Raw genomic sequence first — 24,435 nt, 5'->3', positions numbered from 1 at the left:
TCTTTTCCTCTTTTTAAAAAGGCACAATTATTTTTATAAATATATTTTAAAATAAAATATTACCTGTGAGTCTGTCATGTACATTTGACCTTGTTTAAGAAGCATATCTTCTTTTCCTAAATAAGTCCAAATAAATGATATCTTAAATATCCATATCAAAGAAGGCTAAGCATTAATTTGGTGTTATTATCTCCTTTATTATTCAAGTAAAAAAGAAGCATGAGTTACAACATAAAATTATCCTTGTTCTAAAATATCCATATTTTTCCTTATTATTCCTATATACATAAGGAAAGTATGTATATTCTTTTGAATAGATACTAAGTTGGTTTTTATATTTTATTTATTTATTTTTGGCTGTGTCAGGTCTTAGTCGCGGCACACGGGCTCTTCACTGCAGTAGTGGCAGCGTACGGGCTCAGTAGTTGCGGCGTACGGGCTCCAGAGAGCATGGGCTCTGTAGTTTGCAGCACGCGAGCTCTCTAGTTGAGGTGCGTGGGCTCAGTAGTTGCAGTGCGCGGGCTTAGTTGCCCCATGGCGTGTGGGATCTTAGTTCCCCAACCAGGGATCGAACCCACATCCCCTGCATTGGAAGGCGGATTCTTAACCACTGGACCACCAGGGAAGTCCCACTAAGTTAGTTTTTTGAATTATGTAAAATTGTTAGACTAAATAAGTTAAATGATTATTATGAAATATGTATATTAGTTAAAATAAAAATGGTGTTCTTTGCAATTTATAGGATAAATATTTCGATTGTAGTTAGCTAACGGATAATTTAATATTCAACAAGAAGCAAAAAATTAGATTTTTCTAGAGAAATTGTTTAAAATTGGAGAATAAACAAAAGGGAAAATTATGTATAGTCTTAAAGTAATAAATATTTATGGAACATCTAATTTTAAAATGCTTACCTGCATTGAGACTATATCCAAAGATTTCTCCAAATCAGAAAACTATGTTTACGTCTCTTTCCATAAAAAGCAGGCACCAAATATCACAAGATAAATGTCTAACATGCGACAAGGCAAATTTGGTAATGCGTACAATATACAATTTAAAAATCTAGGTCCTAAGGAAAATCAGAGCCTCAGTGATTACCAGATTTTATGTTAGAGACTACAGGAGTCATTTTAATCTCTTCCTAGTTCCATGTTGAGGTATAACACACAAGTAGTTGGATGAAGTTTTGCAGCAGGAATATCATATACAGTTAGACGAAATAAAGAGGCATAAACATTCTTTTTTTTGCTTGAACTGTGTGAACTGTAATGATAATCTTTACTTTTATACTTACTGTTACTGAAATGACTTCCCGATCCTAAATGATTGCTCTGAAATCAGAAGGACACATTAAAACATTTTAGGTGAATACTGCTTCATTTTGTTAAATTCTGTATCTATTTTAGCTCTAAATGATCCAGTCATTAAAACCACATTTTCAACATTCCTTGTTTCTCCTGGGTATTATTCTACTTGAACTCACAGAAAGGCAGAACACAGTTAGAGAGATCAGTTGGGAATAAACTACTTCACTCAGCATTTTAATAAAAGCAGCCAAGTATTTCAAGGAAAAACTTGACTGCTCAACAGAAAAAAAAAAAAAAACAAGCTCCAAATGAAATGAAACAACGTTGAATGCATACTCTCTGCTGTTTCTTTACTTCAAAGGAAGGAAATGCCACATTCACCTCTATAAACCAATTTACTTTACCACCTTTGGGGAGCACGAACCCTACCTCATCGCCTGTGAAACATTAGCCTAACCCCCTCTTTCAGAATTTATGGAACACCAATTACCTTTGAAGGTAAAAGGAGACAGAGAGCAGGAAATGAAACTGAGGCAAAGAGCTACATATAGTTCATAATAAATCCATCAATACATCAGTTAGGAAAAGGAGAATAATAGAGAAATTTTAGATACTCTGAGTTAAAATATATTTGGATTGCTCCTTATCCCAAGTAAGCCAGACACAAAGAACCTAACATAAATTAAAATACTATACTTTTGAGAGTAAAGGTATGCAGATGTACTTCATGTTTGTGTATCCGTCTATATTAGTACTAATAGCTATGTGTCAGACTCTGATAGGTGACCATGATAAAAACGGCCCACAGTTCCATAACTAAATTAATGTCCCATTAATACTTATTGCCCCAAGGGTATGGAAAAATATCTGTAAACTTAGGTAAGCTCTTTGTTCTAAGTAATATTTAATACTAGAGTCTGTAATAGGTAGTAAATGGGCTTATACATGAATGGGTAAGGGGAGGCCAAGGCACATAAGGAGTTCAAAAAACTTAGTTTGGGTTCATTACCTTGACTTGATGACTCAAATGAAAACAAATGCATGAGTTACAACATAAAATTAGCCTTGTTCTAAAATATCCATGTTTTCCCAAACCTGCTCTATAAGGAAAATGCCTACATATTAAGTATTACACGTAACACAGCAATTCTGTTGGCAGTTTATGAAGACTTTTAAGTATGTGAGATGATATGGTAGTAGATATTCAATATTTATAAATTATGATTCCTTAGTTTTTAAGGACTGCTCTCATAAATACTGGGTCACATATAAAGTGGACCCTGGAATTTTCTTTTTGAAGGTTATAAATAATTTCTAGTATAAAAATTCATCTGACTGGGGAAAATGCCCCCATTATATTGAGTGCAAAAACTTACAGAACAGGATAAATAATAAGACTACCTGTTGAATTCATGTACATAACACAAGTTATGTACAAACAAAGGTCTGAAAGGATGTCAGGTGCTAAGAGTGCTGGGCTTATAGGTGTGTTTATTTTCTACTTTTAGTTTAACTATATTTTTAAATTTTTCTGAAATAAATACATGTTGTTTTATAAGAAACAGTAAGTATTTTCCTATAGTTTATAATAACCTCATTCAAAGTTACAGACTTGTCTGAAGCTACAGAAAACCATCTATTCTTAAGACATGGGAGTCTACTCTTAGGAGAAAAATAACACAAAAACAGTACCCAATTATAGGTGTCAAACTTTGATGAATACTTCAAAGGCCCACATACACTTCTGTATCTTCTCCAGCTGAGTGTAAAACTAGTATTGTAGTTAGGGGCACAAACTGCCTGAGTTCAAGCTCTGGCTCTGACACTTACTCTTATTTATAAAACCCCGCACGGGTAAACTGCTTTTTGCCTCAGTCTCTTCACTTATGAAGTGGAGATAAAATGAAAACATACCATACCAAGTTGATGTGTTTATTAAATGCAGGTAAAGTGCACAAAGCAATTTCTGGCACACGGTTGGGGGTCATGAACTTGTTAGCTATCACTAGTTTCACTACTAACCTTAAAAAAAGTCTTCAAATGTGAAAAAAGATAGAAGGCCCTATACTAGACTGTTTTTTAGCTTATAAAACTGTTTCTAAATAATTTCAGAATTCAGTCTATAAATATAAACACAGGTTTTTGGTTGGTTTTTTTTTTAATGTATCAAGGCATAACTCACCTGCAATAAAGTACACAAGTATACAGTGCAATGAATTTTTGCATATGTATACTTTGTGTAATTACAACTCAGATCAAGATATAGAACTTGTCTAGCACGCCCAGAAGCTTCTTCATGCCCCGTCTTGGTCAGTAACCGGCCACCAAAGGGTGGCCTCTATTCTGACCTGTATTAGCATAGATTAGCTTTGTCTAGTTCTGCACTTCACAGAAAAGGAGTCAGGCAGTATGTGCTCTTCGTGTCTGATTTCTTTCATGCAACATTATGTCTTGAGATACATCCATGTCTTTACATTCTTTTTCATAGCTACACCCATATTTTAAAATTTACACACAAAAAATTTACTTTTGTTATGTACTTTGGAGTTATATTCCACAATAAAGATAAAAGACTCACATTGAATCAGCCACTCTCTTCAGTGACCCCAATGATGAACAACATTTATAAAATATATATTTTGGCCTTGCAGAACAAATCTATGCAGTTAAAAGTCTGGAGAGTGGTCACCCTTGGTGCAAGGAGCAAGCGTGAGGAGGCTTCTGGGTACTAGTTATGTGGTGTTTCCTGATCTGGGATGTTAGATTTGTGAAAATTCTTCAACTTATTCACTTTAACATGTTCTTTTTAATGTATATTGTATTTTGATTAAAAGTTTAAAGAAAACATAGTCTTGGGGGCTTCCCTGGTGGCGCAGCGGTTGAGAACCCGCCTGCCGATGCAGGGGACATGGGTTCGTGCCCCGGTCCGGGAAGATCCCACATGCCGCAGAGAGGCTGGGCCCGTGAGCCATAGCCGCTGGGCCTGCGCGTCCGGAGCCTGTGCCCCACAACGGGAGAGGCCACAACAGTGAGAGGCCCACATACCGCAAAAAAAACAAAACAAACAAACAAAAAAACATAGTCCTGGAAAAACTAAGAGCTAATTGAGCCAAGAAAAGATAAGTATATGATCTGAGCCTTATTAACACACTACTCTCACCAAACAAATCCATATATGCACAAGGTCATTTCTGAGATAATCCTGGGATTACTGCTTTTCACTTAAATGATGCTTTTTATTAACACCATCATAATCATTATAATTTTACAGGTAAAAGTATGTCTTGAAAAGGTAAAGATGACAAAGAGGAAGGCTGGGGAAGAGAAACTGGAACTGAACTAAATGTCAGTTTAGTCAATTTCAATGATCTCATTTAACCTTTAAAACAACTCTGTGGAAAAAAGGACAATCACCCCAATTTTGCCAAAGCAGCACAAAGCTCAGAGACTTTAAATAAATTGCCCGAGGTCACACTATAAAGAAGAGAGTGATAATTCAAATTCAAGCCTGACTTCAAGCCCTTTACCACGGCCCATTATGAGTTACATGAAATAAATTATTTAAGCTTTCTATACCTCAAAATACTTGAATCTATTTTTCAGAGCCTCAATAGCTCTTAGGCTTTCTTCATGTTGCTTTTCTTTAGCTGCCAAAAGGGACTTCAGCTTTTCTTTCTGAAATGGAAAGAAATAAATACAGAGCAAAATCACCCTGTGCTTGAAATTGTGTTAAAAATGTGTTTTAGAAAATGTGAATTAGAATTACTTTGAGGACTATAGTTAATGAATTCTCTAACCTGGTCAATTTTTTTTTTTAAAAAAACGGAACTTTTTTTTTTTTTTTGGCTGTGTTGGGTCTTTGTTGCCATGCGTGAGCTTTCTCTAGCTGCGGCGAGCGGGGGCTACTCTTCCTTGCGGTGTGCAGGCTTCTCATTGTAGTGGCTTCTCTTGTTGCGGAGCACGGGCTCTAGGTGCACAGGCTTCAGTAGTTGTGGCTCGCAGGCTCTAGAGCATAGGCTCAGTAGTTGTGGTGCACGGGCTTAGTTGCTCCGTGGCACGTGGGATCTTCCCAGGCCAGGGATTGAACCCGTGTCCCCTGCGTTGGCAGGTGGATTCTTAACCACTGTGCCACCAGGGAAGCCCTAACCTGGTCAATTTTTAACTATTAGTAGAGTTCAAAATTTGTAGAACTATACTAATAATATACACAAACAATATTATGAAAAATTCAAATTTCTGTGGTTTGTTTTAAATCTTATCATTTTCAGACATTTTCTCTATAATGCTTAGAATTTTATATCTTTTCATGAAAAGTTTCATAGAAAATGAGCCATTTAGAGGCTCATTTCAGTAACAAGAAAATGCCTACAATAACCCACGCCACTATACTCAACACATAATTTTACAGTCACACATAGGTTTTGTTTTTTCCTTTGAGCAATAACCAAAAAGAGAATTCTGTCTCCACGTCAGTTCAGGACTTAAACCTCTACTGCAATGTTATCTTCAATTTACACAACAATTTACAGCTTTAAAGTAAAACTTATCATCCTACCTCACTTTCCAGATCATCAGCAACCATTACTTCCTAAATTTAAAAAGAAGAAGAAATGTATTTTCACTCTTGAAAGTTTATGTTAAAAAGCATGAGCTTGGCAAATATCTTAAGACTGGTGCATGTCATTAAGATTGGGGATGAGACTGTGAGAAGAAAATGCCTATGTGCTACTACTTCTGTGCTCTACGTTGTCATTCATGCTTCTCACTAACCAGGTTCAGAAGCACTTTCGATTCTTCTGAGACCCCATCAGTTACTTAAAACTCTTACCTGTTCTTCCTCCTCATGTCTTCTGTCTACTTCTTCCTCTCTAATCCCACAACTCCAATCACAGTTCAGTCCTTTGTCATTACCACAGACCAACAGTGTTCTCTGTTCTTAGATCCGACCTTGTTTCATGTAAAGGTCCTAATAAGATATGACTTTCCACAGGGCAATGACCTGATTTTACCTCCTTTAGCACCTGGCACCATGACTAGCTGTGATGGGCCGTCATTAACAATTTGTTACCAATGATAATGACTCGTAGTAAAACAGTTCTGGATTTTTCTGGTATGACGCAGATTATTTACCTCATTCAGCTGTAGTTGTAAACCATTTACTTTATCCAATAATATTCTCTGTTCCTGCTGAATTTTTCTCAACCTCTCTTTCAGATCTTCATTTTCAATCTCCAGATCCTTAAATAGCAAAGATAACAGGTGCCAGACCAACTTTAAAGGAGCAATTCTTACGGAAGAAATTTCTAAAAGCAGTTCACTATCATAAACAGATATATACATATATAAAACAGCTTTAAGTATAAAGATACAATAATTTCAATAACATTCAAATAATTTAAAATCTATACATGAGAAATAACGCAGAAAATTATAGTTCTATGATAACTAATAAATACAACTATATACAAAGACAGCAAACCATCATGATTCTAATAAATAAGAAATAAAAGCATCATCTGGAAATAGAAAATAGCAGAAGAATATGTCATTTTAACTTTTGCCAAACACCTCTCAAATTTATGAGTTTAACAAAGCATAAGAATATCAATACTTCAGTGCTCTGATAAAACATTTAAGCCTCTAATTGAAGGCTACAGTTCACTTTCTTAACACTACATAGTAAACTATGAAAACACAAATAAAATGCTTTTGTTTTATCATATGGAAAAGTCTATTCAATTTATATTTTAATGGTATTTCAGTCATAAAATAAACCATTTAATTATGGCTCTTTTTCCAACACAATCCAAATAATAATTATTTTTTGAACACTTTGACGAACATAAAAGGTAAAAAGTGCTATGTGGTTACCAAAATTACTTTTCTTAATCAAAATAAAAAATATTTTAAGCAAAAGTTCAGATTTTGTTTATTTACATTGATAACCATCATTTTTATCACTATAATTAATTTTCTAAAAGGAATACAAATTTATGATTTATGGCCCCAAACAGATATATTTAAATCAACAAAAACTTACAGAAAGTTATTAAATTATTTACTTCCTAATATATATTAAAACAATACTTCTTGTAAGATAATACTGACTCAAACATTCATATCAAAAGTTAATTCTTTTAGAAGGAATTTGGCAAGAAAGTAGAATCACAAAACATAACAAGCTGCCCTTCCATCCCCTACTCATTTCCCCCGCATTTTTGCTTCCTTTCTTTTCCCCAACCCCACTACAAACAATGCTGGAATTCTTTGCAAAGGAAGATACCAATTTTTTTTTTCGTTTTACCTGAATGTTTTGATGCTCCCTCTGATCTGATTTCATATTTACTTCATCTAGCATCTGCGTCAAATTTCGCTTTGGTAAAACATAAGAAAACACAGGTTAGCAAGTATGAGAATATAGAAAAGTACATTTTCCTCAATAGGCAATACACCCAATTAGTGATTTTCAGTTTATCCAAGTTTAAATTTTGCTGTACAAAACACAAGGTGGCAGTGTTTCCACTTAAAACTCCAAATGGAAAGCATCTTTAAGGATACAGGTTTTAAATAAATCAAGTATAATCTATTTTTTAAATACTAAAAAAATAACAGAATTTAAAACCCCTACTGCTAAGTATTTATTTTAACCAAAGTCACCAAATTTTAAAAAGGAGAATTTGTACTAGAGGCAAAACTCACGTTGTACTATAAAGCATCAGCTACCATTCCCAAAAGAAGAATTTGCTGTTTAAAAAGAGGAGGCGGGGGGGAGTTACATTAATGTTGAGAGAAAATATGGAAATTACTTCTTTGAGTACTGATGAGATAAAATATCAAAGGGTGTGATAAGAAAGAGATAGACAATCCACTGACTAAAGCTATATAAAAGATTTCTAAATGACTTGGTTGGGTACATGATCTGTTTTTCTACACTTACTGCTTTGAAACTTTAATCCAGCTTAGAGATTTGCTTTAATAAAAGCACAATACAATCACTAAACAAGAGATAAAATAATTTTTTTGCCCAAATTGATCTTTAAATCTACACAATAATTTAGAAAGGTATTTCTTTCTTCCTTTTTGAGAGCTAAACAAACAAAACGTGAATGCTTTAATTTTCCAAGATAATTTTATGTTCCAAATTATTTGTTGACTCATGTGTTTAAACTATCATACTAATGAGCTTGGATTTAGAATTAGAGGAACAAGTTCCCATTAAGACGATGCTCTGTATCCACGATTTGGCCCAAACTACATGTCTAGCCTCATTCCTTCTACCAAAGGGCCGTTCTTGACGTGGAATCTGACCAGTCTCATCGTACATACCACTTTCAGCCCCTGCCTTCCCTTCTGGTCTCTGGTTCCTGTCACTCTGCCCCTCTACTGCCCCACGGGCATGTTAAACATGCTCCTTCATCAGGGGCTTGGTACTTGCCCTTCCCTCTGCCCTTGAGGCTTCACCCACAGAGCCGCTGGCTCCCTCCTCACTTCCTTCAGACCTCTGCTAGAATGTCAGTCACTTCCTGACCACACCATCTAAAATAGCTTCCCGCCCCCTCCCTCTTCATTCCCTAATCCTGTTCTGCCTGTCTTCAAAGCATCTGCCGCGGTGCTAAATACCCATCTGCTTACTGTTCATCTCTCTCACTGGGCTGGGAGCTCCATGAGGGCAGGAAATTTGAACACTGATATCCCCAGCACTTAGAACAGTAATGGGCATATAGTAAGTAACTGAATACATCTTATTTTTTAACCTATACTGTAGGCTTCTTGATAACAAGGATTCTATGTCCCTTAGTACACAAACAAATCCTATTTACAGCAGATATTTTAAAATGTATTTAATTAACAACTGAAACAAATGAGTTTTACTGTTCTTAGCAGAATATTAACTCCATGAATTCATTTAGATAATTCCTATTCATTTAGATACCATTCCCATATTAATATTCAATAATTCTTTCTTTTAAATACATGTATATTTCAGAAATAGTTTTTCTCTTAATATGTGTGAGATGCCTGGTATTGATATAAGAGGGCACATTTTATTTCCCTCTACACCCACTTAGGTTATCTGAGGAATGGGAGAAAAGTCTGAAACAGCTGCTCCAGATGGGAAAGAAAAGTGACAGCAGATATGACCCATGCAGGGACATATTACTTAATTGTGATGGACTGAAAAGGAAGCATGCTTTCATACAGCTTTCAAATTTAGGTGCGAGCTACAGAAATGATACAGAATGATGACAGGATGGCTCAGAAGGTACCTGATTACTTCTCTTCAGGGTTTGGAAGTGCTCAGGTCCCTCTCATTAGAGAAAAGCTGAAAGCCTGGAAGGGGACAGTCAGCAGAAGAGGAGAGCTGCCTACACTAGCTTTGGGTGAGATGGTTTAAGAGTGTGCAAAGCAACCCCACACACTTTAACTCGAAGAGATCAGGGGAAATGATTAGACATCTACTGAGACTGAGACACAAAACCAGGGTTAAATAGTGATTTGATAATAAACTTAGTGCAAGGTATGAATTATTTCACGTACTGTGTTTTTTTAAAAGTCAAATCCTCATTAAATTAAATACAGCAAAAAAAGAAAAAGAAAAAGAAATCAAAATGTTAACAGTGGCATTGAAATCACATATATAATCAGTTTTGAATTCTGTTTTCTTCATTTCTTATTGCTTGGAAGAATTTTCCCACATCAGGGGATATTCGACTCTGTTACTAAGGGAGAATAGGAGAAAACTGTCTAGGGTCTACCAAGCTAATATTCATCAACGAAGAAACTCAACAAGGTGCAATATTCCATACTTGAAAAGGCTGGATGTTCAAGACCAGCAATCAGGAGTCTACTTATTTCCCATTGGATGCATTCATTGTAATTAAGACCCATTGTCTCAAGCTGAGTGACAGTGTCTGGATAAAGCCTCAGGATCTCATGACCTAGGTTCTACATGGGCATGATTAACTGGGAAGAGAGAACGGCATGCATTTAAACTCAAAACAGTTATATATAACCATTACCCAGGTTTACTCAACACTTTACTTAAACTGCACAATATACATAATTTTTTAACCTGTTGTAAAGATGGTCCTTTCTTCCAAACTTCTCTCCCTGAAGATTTAAAGAGAGGGAAAGGGAGGAGAAAGAGGAACAGTGAAACAGCAGGTTAACTTGGGTAGATTTGCATTCACCAATTATGTAATTAAGTCAATATTAAAGAAATAAATTTTTAAGTTTCTTTTGAAGTTTACGACCTTACAGTTAAAACAACAATGAAATATCACTTTTGCCTATCTAATCGGCAAAGTATTTTTTTTTTCCTATGACAACATCCCTGTAGATGATATTCAATGCCAGGGAGGGGAGACAGGTGAAAAATACAAAATTTAAAACATCCTAAATTAGAAGGCAACTTTTCGATATATATTAAAAGCTTAAAAAAAAGTGCATAACCTGAAACCTCTTAATTCAATTTCTAGGAAGTTATCCTAAGGGTATAATAAAAATATGCTAAAATATTTATGCATAAGGACAGTCACTAAATGGTTATTTATATTAGTAAAAACTGTATAAACAACTTAAATGACACCTATAGAAAACTGCTTAATTAAATTAAACTTAGATGGAATTTTATGCATTGATAAAAATCATACTGTAGAAAAAATATTTATTTATGAGGGAAAAGTCTTCGAACTATATTACACAAAAAGTAAGCTACAGCTCACTACAGGTGACCTCAATTTTATGCAGAGAGAAGACTGGAAAGATATTCCTCAAAATGTTAGTAGAGGCTCCTCAGTGGTAGAATGAGTGGTTGATTTTACTTGCTGTGCTTTTCTGTGCTTTCCAATTTCTCTTTAATAAGCATACGAAAATACTTGGCACAAGTATTCAATAAATCTTACTTGAATATTTTAAATACATGTTTAAACAATGATTCTTTCTTTAAAACTTTTTAAGTACAAGAGCTTAAGCACTTCACCCCTCCTCATCAAAAAATACATATTAGCAAAACACTTTATTTGGCTCTTTCTTTTCAGTTCTTAAATTACTCCACAGTAGAGTAGGGTTGACTGGATAAACTGGACAATAAATGTAACACACACTGCCTCAGAACAAGTGACTATAATGTAAAACCGCAGAGCTGAGGCAGATGAACCAATACTGCTTATTGTAAGGAGTGTTTTGCCTCTTACGAACTGCAGCTCTACCACCTAAATCTTTAAAAGCTGCTCTTTATTAACTAGCACTTTTCTAGTGACAGAAAACTGCTGGTACCTTTGCTGGTATTTTCTGATGCAGTCTTCAGTAAGGTTAGAATGTCCAGATTGTCAGCAATTCTTGCATAGTAAGAACTATCATGGCCAAGGGCATCCAGCAAGGTTACATCAGCACCATTTCTGATTAAGACTTCTACTGCATCTTTGCAACCATACTCGCAACCTAGCATGAGAGCAGTCCTAGAAGGCAAGATGGAAGAATAAAAGACCTTGAGAAGGATCAAAAAAAAAATTTCAGAAATCTCTTTCAGAGGTCCCCTTCTTAAAGAACAGATATTACTTTAAAAAGCCACGTTGTTATAGACACAGATTTGACTTCATATTTTTACTCCATTGCATTTATAAAAAACATTTGTTTTGTGTCTTAGTTTGCAGAGCTAGCATTTTACATCTACCTACACACATCTGTTACTTCTACTACCAAATTAACCTCCTTTATTCCAGTCCTTCTATGTACTACAAGTTAATTGCCACAAAGATCTTCCACAACTGATACTGTCACCTTATCTGTGCAAAACCTACAATGATAAACCCAAGCTATTTAAATCACTTTGCAGGCCTTCCCGCGTCCCTCACGGCGGGCGGCAGCACAGAGTGGCACAGTCCTTTCCGAGGGTTCTCGGCCAACAGCTTCATCGTGGGCCCTGCTGCCGCCAACCCCACTCCTCGTTGGAGAGAAGATGGAGGGCCGGAACAGCGCCATCTCCGCCGGTACGTGCGGGGCCCTTTTCATTGGGTACTGCATTTACCTTGACCCCAAGAGATGGAGAGATCCTAACTTCAAGAACAGGCTGCAAGAACGAAGAAAGAAACAGAAGCCTGCCAAGGAGAGAACCAGACTTTCCAAGTTACCTAACCTTAAAGATGCTGAAGCCGTTCAGAAATTCTTCCTTGAAGAAATACAGCTTGCAAGAGTTACTAGCTCAAGGTGAATATGAGAAGGGTGTTGACCATCTGACAAATGCAATTGCTGTGTGTGGACGGCCACAGCAGTTACTGCAAGTGTTGCAGCAAACTCTTCCACCACCAGTGTTCCAGATGCTTCTGACTAAGCTCCCAACAATTAGAGAACTGTAAGTGCTCAGCGCTTGGCTGAAGATGATGTGGAATGAGAAACAAATGTCAATATAATAATCTCAATTTAAAAATATTTTAAAAATCTTAACTTGAAAGATGATCAGCTCTGGGGGAGTAAGGGCAAATAAGCTTGTTATGGACTGTCCTACACTCAAATCTACCAAAGTTAATTTTTACTTTGTGTAGATCCATTTGTCTGTTTTATTTATTTTCCCAGTGAAAAGTGTATTTTGTTAGAGAGGTTTTCATTTTATAAATACACTATCAGTTACTGAAAACAATAAAATAAATAAATCACTTTGTGAACTGAACCACATCATGCAAACGTCACCAATGAATCCCTTCTATTCCAAAACAAGAATCAGATTCCTGTTCCTGATTTCTCTCTTTAGAAGAGCCTTTCTTCTCCTACACACCTCCTTCACATTTTCACACTTAATTTTAAAATTTGCCTTCTCAAATAAATCTTCTTTTTTTGTTGTTGTACGCGGGCCTCTCACCGTTGTGGCCTCTCCCGTTGAGGAGCACAGGCTCCGGACGCGCAGGCTCAGCGGCCATGGCTCACGGGCCCAGTCGCTCCGCGGCATGTGGGATCCTCCCGGACCGGGGCACGAACCCGTGTCCCCTGCATCGGCAGGCGGACTCTCAACCACTGCGTCACCAGGGAAGCCCTCAAATAAACCTTCTTTGATTAACCCCATTATCATGGACCACTGGTTTATTCGGCCATGACAGAATCGTCAGCACTTAAACATTTAACAGTATGACTGGCAGATCATAATAATGCAACAATTAAATCATCATGGAAATTTAGAAGTACTCTAGAAATTCTCTATTTTTACTGCTGAGGCAACCAACACTTAATGAAATGAAGTGACTTATCCTATATATGATTCTGTCTTCAATTGTGAATATTGAATTTCATACGGAAACTGATTTTTGCCTTTATTTGATGTCTGTTCTATTCCTCTTTTATACTCCCCGGTAGTTGCTGGAATGCAGTTTTACATAAAACAGGCATTAACAAATTTTTTGTTATAAGGGAAAAAATGTTATAGGTAAGACAGGAAGAAAGAAAAGAAACTTGAATACAGAGTGTCAGAAACAGATTTTAATTTACCTTTAAAACCATTTGATATGTCGTCTAAATATAATACACATTGCCCTATCGCATTGGTTTTTTTGTGAAGTTCCAATGAAATAACACAAACATACTTGGAAAAATATAAGAGAAAGCATTGTATACGTGGATCAGCCAGATCACCCCTTTCTGATCCTAAAATTTATTTTTCAATCAAATTTTCTTAAACATGCTTGGAGCCAGATCACAGTATCACAAAAACAAAGTAATATAAAAAAAGCCACTTTCTTAAAAATCACATTAATGATTTAATTGCTTAAGAATTTCCTCCTTTGAGATGCCTGAACAATGAAAACAATCAGAGCTATAAAATCTGACATCCAAAGACTAATTATACTTATCTACTTCCAGTGAACTACAAACAATAGAATACGTGTTTAGAAGAATAAAAGTAACTGAAAAGAAACCAACAATTTTACCAGTAATCATCTATACAATCTCAGAAACTTGTCATAAATTACTGTAATGCTTCAACTGGTGGAAGGGATGTATTTCAGATACTTTGTTGTCAGAAACTCCGTGACTATAAACATCAGAATTATAATATAGCAAGCAGCATGATACACTAGACCCAGAAAAGAGGACAGAGAGAATTACAGATAGAAATTGTTAGTGCACACCAACTAAAATAACATCAAATACAGGTGCAGAAATAAATTAATGAAATCTGTACTGGGGTACAGAAATGAACTCAGTTTCAAAGAAGGAGGTGGCATTGTGCCCAGCAGAAAGGAGAGAAAACACCTTGAGAAAATCTACACTGAAACATGTCAAGCTCCAGGACACGCAAGAACTCCCTTACTCTCAAAAGATTCACTAATGAAGAAGTAGAGACTGTAAATGTCATTTTTTATTCTTCTTCCTTATTTGAGCCCATTTCATTAAAGATTATTTTATAAGCTCAAAATAACTAGGATATAATTACTCTTTTCTTCAGTTCTTTGACCTGAACACAGGCCATAATCACTGCCTGTATTTCGAGTTTACCCTGTCATCATCCCCCATTTCCCTCTCCCTCCTTCTTCAGCCAACTCTGAAGAGTAAGAAGAAGTGAGTGCTAATTCCAAGGAAGGGAGAACCACAGGGGATAGAAAGGCCAAGTCACAGCAGCAGAGCTTCAGGATCACTGTGCATCGAGCTGGTGTCTGGGGAGCCGTGATAAAAGAATTACCTGTTTTGTTTGTCTCTGGAATTAATATCCGCCCCTCTATCTATCAGCAGTTGACATATTGTTGGCCTACACATCTGAGTAGCCAGAACAAGTGGCGTCCGCCCATCCTAAGCAACAAGAAAAATAAGACAGCATTCAGACAACAAGTCTCCCAAAACATGAAAGTCAGAATACGTGAGTTGAAATGAGAATAAACATAAACTGACTTACTACATCTCTGGTATTCACTGAGGCCCCGTGGTCGCAGAGCAGCTGTATGCTAGAAGGACAGTCTGCCATAGCTTTGAGGAACAAAGGAAAATGATAAATGGTGAACATCTGTTGGTAGCACGTGGTGTTTTGCTAGACCCGTATAAGGCCTAAATTCTTCAATCCCTAAAGTACTAAACTTCACATCCTTCACTCTCAGTTTAGCATTATAAGCATTGATTTTTCTATCTGAAAATGGATTAGATAAGATCATTTTGTAAATTTTGTATAATTTATTAGGACCAAGGAACACTGTCACTCTTGCAGAGGACAAGAATATACTGCTGTGCTAAGGGTAACCACTGATAATGAAAATCACACTTAAACTTTCTATTTATAGTATATTTTAAAGTATGGCTATAACTTACTGAATCCTTGAAGTGTTAGTGCAGTTTTTTTAAAAGAATCACATACTTTTTTCTTTACAGAAGACCCACAGTAAATAAAGTATGATTCATACAGTTCATATTTCCTTTTCAAAACAGAAACTGCAATGTCTGCCCTTGATGCAAAAGCAGGGTCATTTTGCTAAAAATTATATTAGAAAATCACATGATGCCTCTTCTCTGATCAACACTAGAGTTCATATTTGTATCAGGAAAAAAGTGGTCAAATTCATAAAGTACGATTGTGTTTATACTTCCCACGAGTTTTTATAAAAGTTTTATAAGTTGATATTAGTTTATTTGCACAAAAAAGTACTAAGTCAGCGTTCTTTTTTTTTTTTTTTGGTGCAATAAAGTAAAACCAAACATACATTAAAAAATCAAGTCAATTTTTCATTTCTGATGTCTTTAATCCAGCAAGTCTTTTATATAAAATATATAATCAATCTTAAAAAAAAGATAAATTGAAACTGAATACATTAATTCAGGAATTATAAAATAACAACCATTCAGGCCCAATTAAAGATAAGAAGGAAAAAATGTAAAGCATAAAAAATTCCAGAGTTATACTATACTGAACAAATCAAGTCAGTATTAAAGGTGCGATGATGGAGAATGCCAGCCGTTCATCCTTGTTCCATGGTAATAAAACTGTGTTGGGCACAGGGTGGCTCACCTAGACCACAGTTCCCAGTCTCCTTTGCATGAAGGCATGACCACATGAGTTAGATCATGCCAATGGAGTCTGACATGAGGGACATGTGCTACCTTCTGAGTCTAGGGCTTTAAAAAGTGGTTATACATTCTTCCATAATCTTTCTCCTTCCTGCTAGCAGGATAACAGGTACCTATTATCAGCTTCAGCCTTAAAGATGAGGACAACACCCCCAGGCAATGGTAGAACTGCAAAATAGAAGAAATCTGGGTCCCTGAATGACTATATGAAGCAGAGGTACAAGCCAATCTGATCATTAGGGCTGTGACATGAAAGAAATAAATTCTCTGTGTGTGTGTGTGTGTTTAAAGCAAATGTTATTTTATTTTGTCACAGCAGTATAATCTTATCCCTAACCAAGACAAAAATTGCTATCAGGAGTCAGGTGCTGTTGTAACAGATACCTAAATTATACAGCACTGGTTTAGTGGTTGGGTACTAGGTGGTCAGTAAACATATTTCAGGCTAGAAACCTTGTGATTTTTCTCACACTGTGGCAAAACGTTTGATAGATCTATCATCTGTGCTAATTTACAAGGTACACTGTGTGACTATGGAGCCTTTCTAGGTGAAGCAATAGAAAAGAGCCCAAATTTTAGGGCATATTGGCGGCTGCTTACTGCTTCTAGTAAGAAAGAGATGAGGTCAACAAGAAAGAGATGAGGTCAAGCAAGAATTAGTTATGAACACAGTTGGAAGGGAATAGAGTTTCTAGATATTTGGGACCTCACAGGTATAGAGAAGCCAATTGTTTCTCTATACCAAACAGCAAGATATAAAACTATTGTTGGTCACAACTTTTCTCAAAGACAGCCCAATAAGGAAAAATGAAAAAAAAAACAAAAAAAACAGATCCAGTCCTGGAATAAAGATCAGATTGAGGATACTATATTCCCATCCAAGACTATTATTTCAGATGACTTTGAGGTGGCAGTATTAAAATGAACAAATGAACCTATTTACAAAACAGAAGTAGAGTCACGGATGTAGAAAACAAACTTATGGTTACCAGGGGACGGGGTTGGGGGGGATAAATTGGGAGATTGGGATTGACATAACACACTACTATATATAAACTAGATAACTAATAAGGACCTACTGTATAGCACAGGGAACTCTATTCAATACTCTGTAATGGCCTATATGGAAAAAGAATCTAAAACAGGAGTAGGTATGTGTATATGTATAAGTGATTCACTTCATTGTACACCTGAAACTAATACAACATTGTAAATCAACTATATTCCAATAAAATTTTTTAAAAACTCTGTAAATTAACCTAATGTTCTACACAGTACTGAACATTTTATAAATAAATTTTCTAAATTTTGGTTAAAAAAATAAAATAAAATGAGGTAGAGAATCATGAGTCCAGAAATAAAAACAAGAAATAAAGGAGGGTTAAGAACTTTATGTCCAGAAAATAAATGGTTCCTGACATATGAAAGTGGCTGGCAACAAATAGGCCAGAAACCTACCAAGGTTTTGAGGGAATGCACTACCCCAAAATCCAAAAGCCCAGTCAGCTAAAACTAATAACTCTTCCTGTGCTTAAGCTGCCTATATAGAGGGTATACTTTCCAACATCCAATTTACCTGTGATCTTGGAGGATAATGGACAAGAACCTTCCAGAAGGCAGAGCTAGGGCCCACAGAGGACAATAAGGGATTTCTCCTAGGAAACAAAACTGGGGGGCACCTGAAGGAGCTAACCAAGAAATTTACTCCAAGATCTCAGTTGAAAGCCTTTGCAAGTTTTGCTCAGCAGTATCTGAAACCTGCTGTTGAATAGTGACTGCTGTGTATTTCCCAGTTCTCCTGTTTCCAAAAGGGAGTCTTTATTTTACTTATCCTGTTCTTGCTGCATCACTATATTGTGAGGAGCAGGTCTCTTTTCTTTGAGTTTACAAACTGTTGGACCATGAAGAGCCATTTCAGAGCCAAAAATACACAAGTGCACATCACCCAGAAATCCCAGACTTTGAGGTGGCTTCAGTGACTGAATCGGTTATGTATCCTCTCCCTTGGGGTGGGGATAATGTTCTATGTGTGGAAAGTAGGGGCTGCAGGAATATCTGGAAGGCCAGAGGGCTGGACTGTGGCAATTGTTACCAAAATTTGTTCTCCCCTTCTTCTACAGTGTGGCAGCTCGGCCATGACTAGTTATCTTGAGATTACATTTCTGGGCCTCCTTTACAGATAAATACAACCAACTGACTTTGGTCTTATTGATGGATTATGAGTAGAGGGCTATTTACCACTTCCAAATCTGGGCCTCAGACTGTGGGCATGCGCTCCTCCTATTCTCCTTCCCTTTCCTGCCAGCTGGAACGCAGATATGACTACAACCCTGCTGCAATGACATTGCTGAGGAAGATACCAGAGGAAAGTGGAGCAACAAGATGGAAAGAATTCAGTTCATGAATGACCTCAAGTCACCTGCCAACCTATACCACTCCATTTTTTTTTTATAAGCAACTGATATTGGAGTTCTTTTACTACATCAACTTGGTCTTCATTCTAACTTCATCTGTATACCTACTGAACAAATATTAAAATTTCAATCTGTTAAGTTGTACCAGTTTTAAAAACAGGGATAATAAAATCTATAATATACAAAAAATTACACATACTTACTGTACATATTTTGATGAGTTTGGACAAACGCATACACTGTAATACCCTCACCACAATCAAGGTACTAAACATATGGATCACCTCCACAAATTTCCTTGTGTCCTTTTGTGTGTCTGTGTGTTTTTTGGGGTTTGTTTTTGGGGGGTTTTTTTGGTGAGAATACTAAGTACTCTATCCTCTTAATATATTTTAAAGTACACAATACCATATTGTTAATTATGTGCAATACGTTATTACATTATACAATAATTATATACAAGTTTTGTATAATAATTATACCTCAATTAAGCAGTAAAAAAAATAAAAACAACTAGAAAAAGTTGAACATTGAGTAAATGATATTGAAAACATTTTCAAATGCATTAGGTGTAATAATGGTATTACACTTAGGTTACAAAATAGAATCATTATCTTTCAGAGATAAAAGCTGAATTGTTTATGGATAAAATTATATGATGTCTTGGATTTGATTTAAAATATGCCAAGTAGAGGAGAATAATGGGTGGTGGTATAAATGAATCAAGATTAGCCATATGCTGACAACTGTCTCAGCTGGATGAGGGGTATAAGGTATTTTAATACGATAGTCTAACTTTATGTTTCAAATTTTCATTTTTAATAATTTTTAAAACATGATTATTAACATTTTAAAAACATGATTATTTTTAATTTTTAATAATTATAACATTTTTAATAATTTTTAAAACATGATTATTAATAAGGTTGGATGGATTAAAAAACAACTATGAGAAGGTGGTAGGAGAATAGAAATATCATGTGACATATATTCATACTTCATTAAGCAGCAAAATCATTTTAAAATTTCCATCAAACAATAAATTAGTGCTACAGAAATGAATTATAATTTTTTATGATTTTAAGTTTAATTTATAAATTTGTTTTGATGAACCCATAACTACACAAGCTTGATAAGTATATCACATATGAATCTAGGTCTATGTTTTTATTTATTTTTTAATTAATATTTTTGTTTATGTAAATAGTAATACAAAATTATCATAAAACTATAAAACTATAGAAACTCACAGGAGTCATTGTGAGGCTTAAATGACAATGTATGTAAAAATGTTCTGAAAATAATAGCACTCTATACCAAAATTTTAAAAAATGCATTGTGTGAGAGATTAAACTATCACAAAAATACATAAGATTTTTTTAAAAAGGAAGAAAATCAAAAGTATAAAAGTTTGAAGGAAATTTGAAGTATAATACATTTTTAACAGAGACTACTCTAATCCTCTAATCTACCAAGGATATTCCATATACATGAAAGGAAACAGTAGGTTTTGTTTTGTTTTGCTTTTCCTTTGAACACCTAGTTAACTAGGAATTTCAGTCTTAGAGGAGTCTGCCCAGGGGTCAGACTATCTTACATTCCAAAAATCCTTAAATATTTAACTTTTTTCTAATCATTTTCTTTAAGACACCTAAAGAATAATGCAGATAAATTTTGATATACAGTATGATTAATAAAATCTTTGAAATTACTAATATAAATCTCTTTTAAAATACAGCAAATTACAATGGTATGTAATTCAGCACTGACACCTCTAAATCAAAACAAGCACCATCACCATTAATTAAGAAGTTACTACATGCCAGGTACTATTCATGATTCAGTTATAACCACTACTGCAGTAGTGTTAGTAACTTCATTTTGCAGATGAGGAAAATGAGGTTCAGACATGTTAATGAGGTAAATATAGTTTTTAAGAAAGAGAAGTCTTCCTCATTCCCATTTCTCCTACCAGTTCCCAAGCAAACACATGGTACTTACAGCTCCTTGAGAGCAGGATTATGGTTTATTCATATTTGGACTTTCAGTATCTAGCAACCTGGCCTGTAAATACTGGCTGAATGATTCTTTTTAAGCCGTACAATCCAATAAATTTCAAATCTGAATAAATAAAAAATTCATAACATTCTGTTTCTCCATGAATTATACAAATATATTCATGTTAAAACTTTGAAATTAATTTAAATGCCCAGCCATTTTAACAAAGCTTTGTTTATGTCCAAGTGAAACCTTTGCTTATTACCTGCATCGTGAAGTGCAGTTCTTCCCTGCAGGTCTACATGTTCAGTGGGACAACTGTACTGTTTTAAAACACAGATATTTAGTAATCTAAGAAAGTTTTATTTCCAAGTTAAATATCGAGACTCAAATGAACAGCTGTTATTTAATCTTAAAAATATTGCATTTATCAAAAACTCTAAAGAGTACTAGACAAGCCATAAATATTTTGACATGCGACAAATATAATAACATTATACTGCGAATTTAACAGTATTCCAGTAAACAGGAAAACATATGGTACATTACAATCGCATGAAATATAGAAACTGTTATTGTTTGGGGTTTTTTTCCAGCAAGAATTAAAACTTGAACAATTGAATCAGAAAAAACAAATGAGTTCTGCTGTGAAACTTAGTGGCAAACATGTTTAAGGAAATGTGTGACTAGACCTTTCAACTGAAAACGTAATTTAGCCCAGTAGTTCACGGAATTTTGTGGTTGCCTGATTATAAGCTTAACTAATGATGTTATTACATAGTCTGAGTTATTGATGTTTATACAGAAATATATAGATCCTATGCTGTATCACTTCATTGCAAGTCATATACCAGATGACAGAAAATTCCAATCTCCAGCTAATGTCAACAGGAAGGTCAAGTCTTTGTTGTTTATTTTTAATACACTGAGTTATGCAATTCACTTCCCTCGGAGTCTTTGCTCTTTATTGTTCACATTCTTTCACAAATGATGGAAAAAATATTATGTAAGCTAATAGTCAAAGCTAGCCTACTATTTTCTTTGATCTCAAGTTCCAAAAACACATCTGTTATTTGCAGTCAAAATAATAAAGTCAAAGTATTAACCACTTTTACTACCTGTAGAAGTTTTTGTAGACACAGTGCATGCCCATACTTTGCAGCCAGGTGAAGAGCATTCCTCCCTAGAAAAGAAATAATTTAAAATATATGATAAGGGTCATTTTCTTCACATGTGAATTCTCCTTAGAAATGTGCTTCAGTTTTCCAAAATCAGTTGACAGACTACTTCATTTGTAGGCATGCTTTAAGTTTCTAAGATGTCTCACCCAGTTTCATATTTTAATTAGAGATAATGTACACACCAAAACAATGAAGGTGGGAAGAAAAACAAACTCATTACAGAGCAAGAATTTTGTCTTATTCACCACTGTATCTCCAATACCTGGAGCAGTTCCTGAAACAGAGTAAGTAATTAAATATTGCCATAGGAGAGAAGGGAGAGAAAGAGAAAGAAAAAAAAGGAATGGGGATAGGAGGGAGAGAAAGATAACTAGATTTCACGTAACATTTCTCAACAGGCAGTGTGGATACCAAAATGGAGAAAGGTTAAGAGATGTGAGTCAAAGAAAGGGTATTCTCTAACTAATTTTTATGCTTCAACTAAAATTCAAAGTTTACAGAGAGATTCTGTCTCTGAAAATCAGACAATTTTTTCAAATATGTGATTAAAATGTGCAAATTTAAAGGAAATGATGAGGGGAGCAGGGAAGAGGTCACCAGATAATCTGGAAGGTTAACTCTGAATACTGAAAAAGGTAATTTGCAGAGAACATTCTACCTCCAAACACTATTTCTCCTAATTGTACTTCTTCACACAAATATCTTTCTTGGATGGTGAAAACTACAAGGGTTTCACCAGACTATTCCAGCTTCCAATCTTTAATGCTCTTAATTTCCCTCTAACTTCACAAACTTCTCCAAACGTAATTGTACTTCACAAGTAGACCTTTCTGCTAGAAAAGTAATGTGTGTTCTGTTCATCCTGGATGAAGGAATAAATTGACTTTCAACTCTCATTCAGTTTTATATGCATGTAGATAGGTGAATACATTTTGCTGGGTCTGATCATTTCTGTGTAGCTAACAGGTTCTAGAGCAAAAGGCAGTGAGTCCAGACCTTTGAACAGGTAACATATTCAACCACTCCTAAACATCCTCTACAAATAAGTCAGATGTAACAATTTCAAATTTCAATTTGCTACTGGTCATGGACAAACTTTCTAGAAACATTTCACATCCTGAAAAGTGACTAGAATAACTGGTGCTTACATGAGAAGTAAGAGCATGGAGTGGATAGTGAGGATAGACACAGTGGCAACAGTCCCTGGTGTTTACCAAAACGCCACAGAAACTTGGTCACATTAAAATGTCAGGTCAGGGCTAAGGAAATACCAAATCCAGCCACTTGAGATAGGACAGCAAAAAATCATGGAAATATCACATCTAAAGCATATCACCCTGAATTATATCAAAGGCGCGTACCTGGCAAGACCTGGGTCACAAATACCTCAAAACCACACTAACTTGAAATCTGGTTATTTTCAATCTACTTTTATATTGCTAGCAAATAAAGGAGTTAAGATAAAATACATAAAGATTGTTTAATCAAATTTTTATCAAATATCCACATCTGGATTATAACAGACAATATAACAGCAAATGAGACAAGGTCCTTGTTCTCAGGAAAGGACAACTCTAAAGACAAACATAATTAAACCCATCAATAAATACATGACTAAACAACAGCAAAAACAAAAGACAAAATGGGTAAAGCAAGGTATGCCAGAATGCAGTATATGAAAAGACGTCGTCTGCTGAGCTTGGGAAAGCATTTGAGCTTCATCTGCACTGAAGGAGGGAGGGCAAAAGTCACTTAGATTGGCCACTAGGCCGAAATGTCCAGAGCAGAATGAACACAGACAAAAACAAGAAAGACACGTGTTTGAATTGGAATCAGCACAATAAGTAAAGTCTTATGAATTCTGAAATGGTATGGTTAATCCAAAATTTCTAAAAATAAATATTCTTCTGCATCAGTGGAAAACATATATATAAGTAACAACAGCTTTTTGTTCATTCAAAGGTGGCAAATAAATTGAGTTTCATCTTCAATTAAGGTAACTTTAGGTAAAGCTTTTCCTCACTAACTCATTTGTGATCTCTCTCTCTCTCCCCGCTTGCCTTCCATTTCCAAACACAATGTTGGTTAACAGTAATGTATTTATTTGTCCATACATGGAGTCATAGGATAAAAATTAAAGTTGTTAAGGACATTCTCTGCTCTATGTCAGCTCCCGTATTTAACTGAATAACAAAGTAGAAGTGCAGAGAAATAAGCTGCCACAGGTCTCAGAGAACTGAGAATGATTGTCCAGATGACAGAAAACTAAAACACTGAAGTAAAGCAATAGCTTTATTCAAATACTTAAAATCTATCTTGTGATGTGCAGACAAACTTATGCTGTAATATTTTAAAAGACAGACATAGGTATGACTAAGTTTAAGCAGAAGGCCTGGTAAGAGACAGACTTAAACTGTCTATTAGAAATAATTTTTATAAACATAGCTAGCTAAACACAGACCAGGTCTCCTCATGAGGCATAATGGTTAAAAA

The 24,435-nt window shown here is 35.3% G+C and overlaps 1 protein-coding gene and 1 pseudogene across 7 annotated transcripts in view; one reads left to right on the top strand and one right to left on the bottom strand.

Moving 5' to 3' along the window:
• UACA (uveal autoantigen with coiled-coil domains and ankyrin repeats) overlaps nucleotides 1–24,435 on the bottom strand; it is a 140,391-nt gene that overhangs the window by 40,502 nt on the left and 75,454 nt on the right. For 5 of the 6 annotated variants that reach the window (XR_013826951.1, XR_013826952.1, XM_079912096.1 and 2 more), the window contains 12 exons: nucleotides 21,880–21,944; nucleotides 21,027–21,084; nucleotides 15,190–15,260; nucleotides 14,980–15,086; nucleotides 11,589–11,770; nucleotides 10,384–10,421; nucleotides 7,615–7,683; nucleotides 6,441–6,548; nucleotides 5,866–5,898; nucleotides 4,887–4,985; nucleotides 1,298–1,334; nucleotides 64–116 (listed from right to left, as the gene is read on the bottom strand). Coding sequence is in view for 4 of the 6 variants with exons in the window: in XM_079912096.1 (XP_079768222.1) it covers nucleotides 64–116; nucleotides 1,298–1,334; nucleotides 4,887–4,985; nucleotides 5,866–5,898; nucleotides 6,441–6,548; nucleotides 7,615–7,683; nucleotides 10,384–10,421; nucleotides 11,589–11,770; nucleotides 14,980–15,086; nucleotides 15,190–15,260; nucleotides 21,027–21,084; nucleotides 21,880–21,944 (920 nt within the window). In the remaining 2 variants the exon portion in view is untranslated. The remainder of the gene's footprint in view (nucleotides 1–63; nucleotides 117–1,297; nucleotides 1,335–4,886; nucleotides 4,986–5,865; nucleotides 5,899–6,440; nucleotides 6,549–7,614; nucleotides 7,684–10,383; nucleotides 10,422–11,588; nucleotides 11,771–14,979; nucleotides 15,087–15,189; nucleotides 15,261–21,026; nucleotides 21,085–21,879; nucleotides 21,945–24,435) is intronic. The other variant, XM_079912095.1, reaches the window with a different exon arrangement.
• On the top strand, nucleotides 12,199–12,702 carry LOC307182180 (mitochondrial import receptor subunit TOM20 homolog; annotated as a pseudogene). Its single transcript has one exon. The product of its transcript is annotated as a mitochondrial import receptor subunit TOM20 homolog (transcript).

Source organism: Stenella coeruleoalba (genome assembly GCF_951394435.1).
Source record: "Stenella coeruleoalba genome assembly, chromosome: 2".
NCBI lineage: Eukaryota > Metazoa > Chordata > Mammalia > Artiodactyla > Delphinidae > Stenella > Stenella coeruleoalba.
Note: the sequence above shows the minus strand (reverse complement) of the source record. Positions and strands in the feature narration are given on the sequence as shown.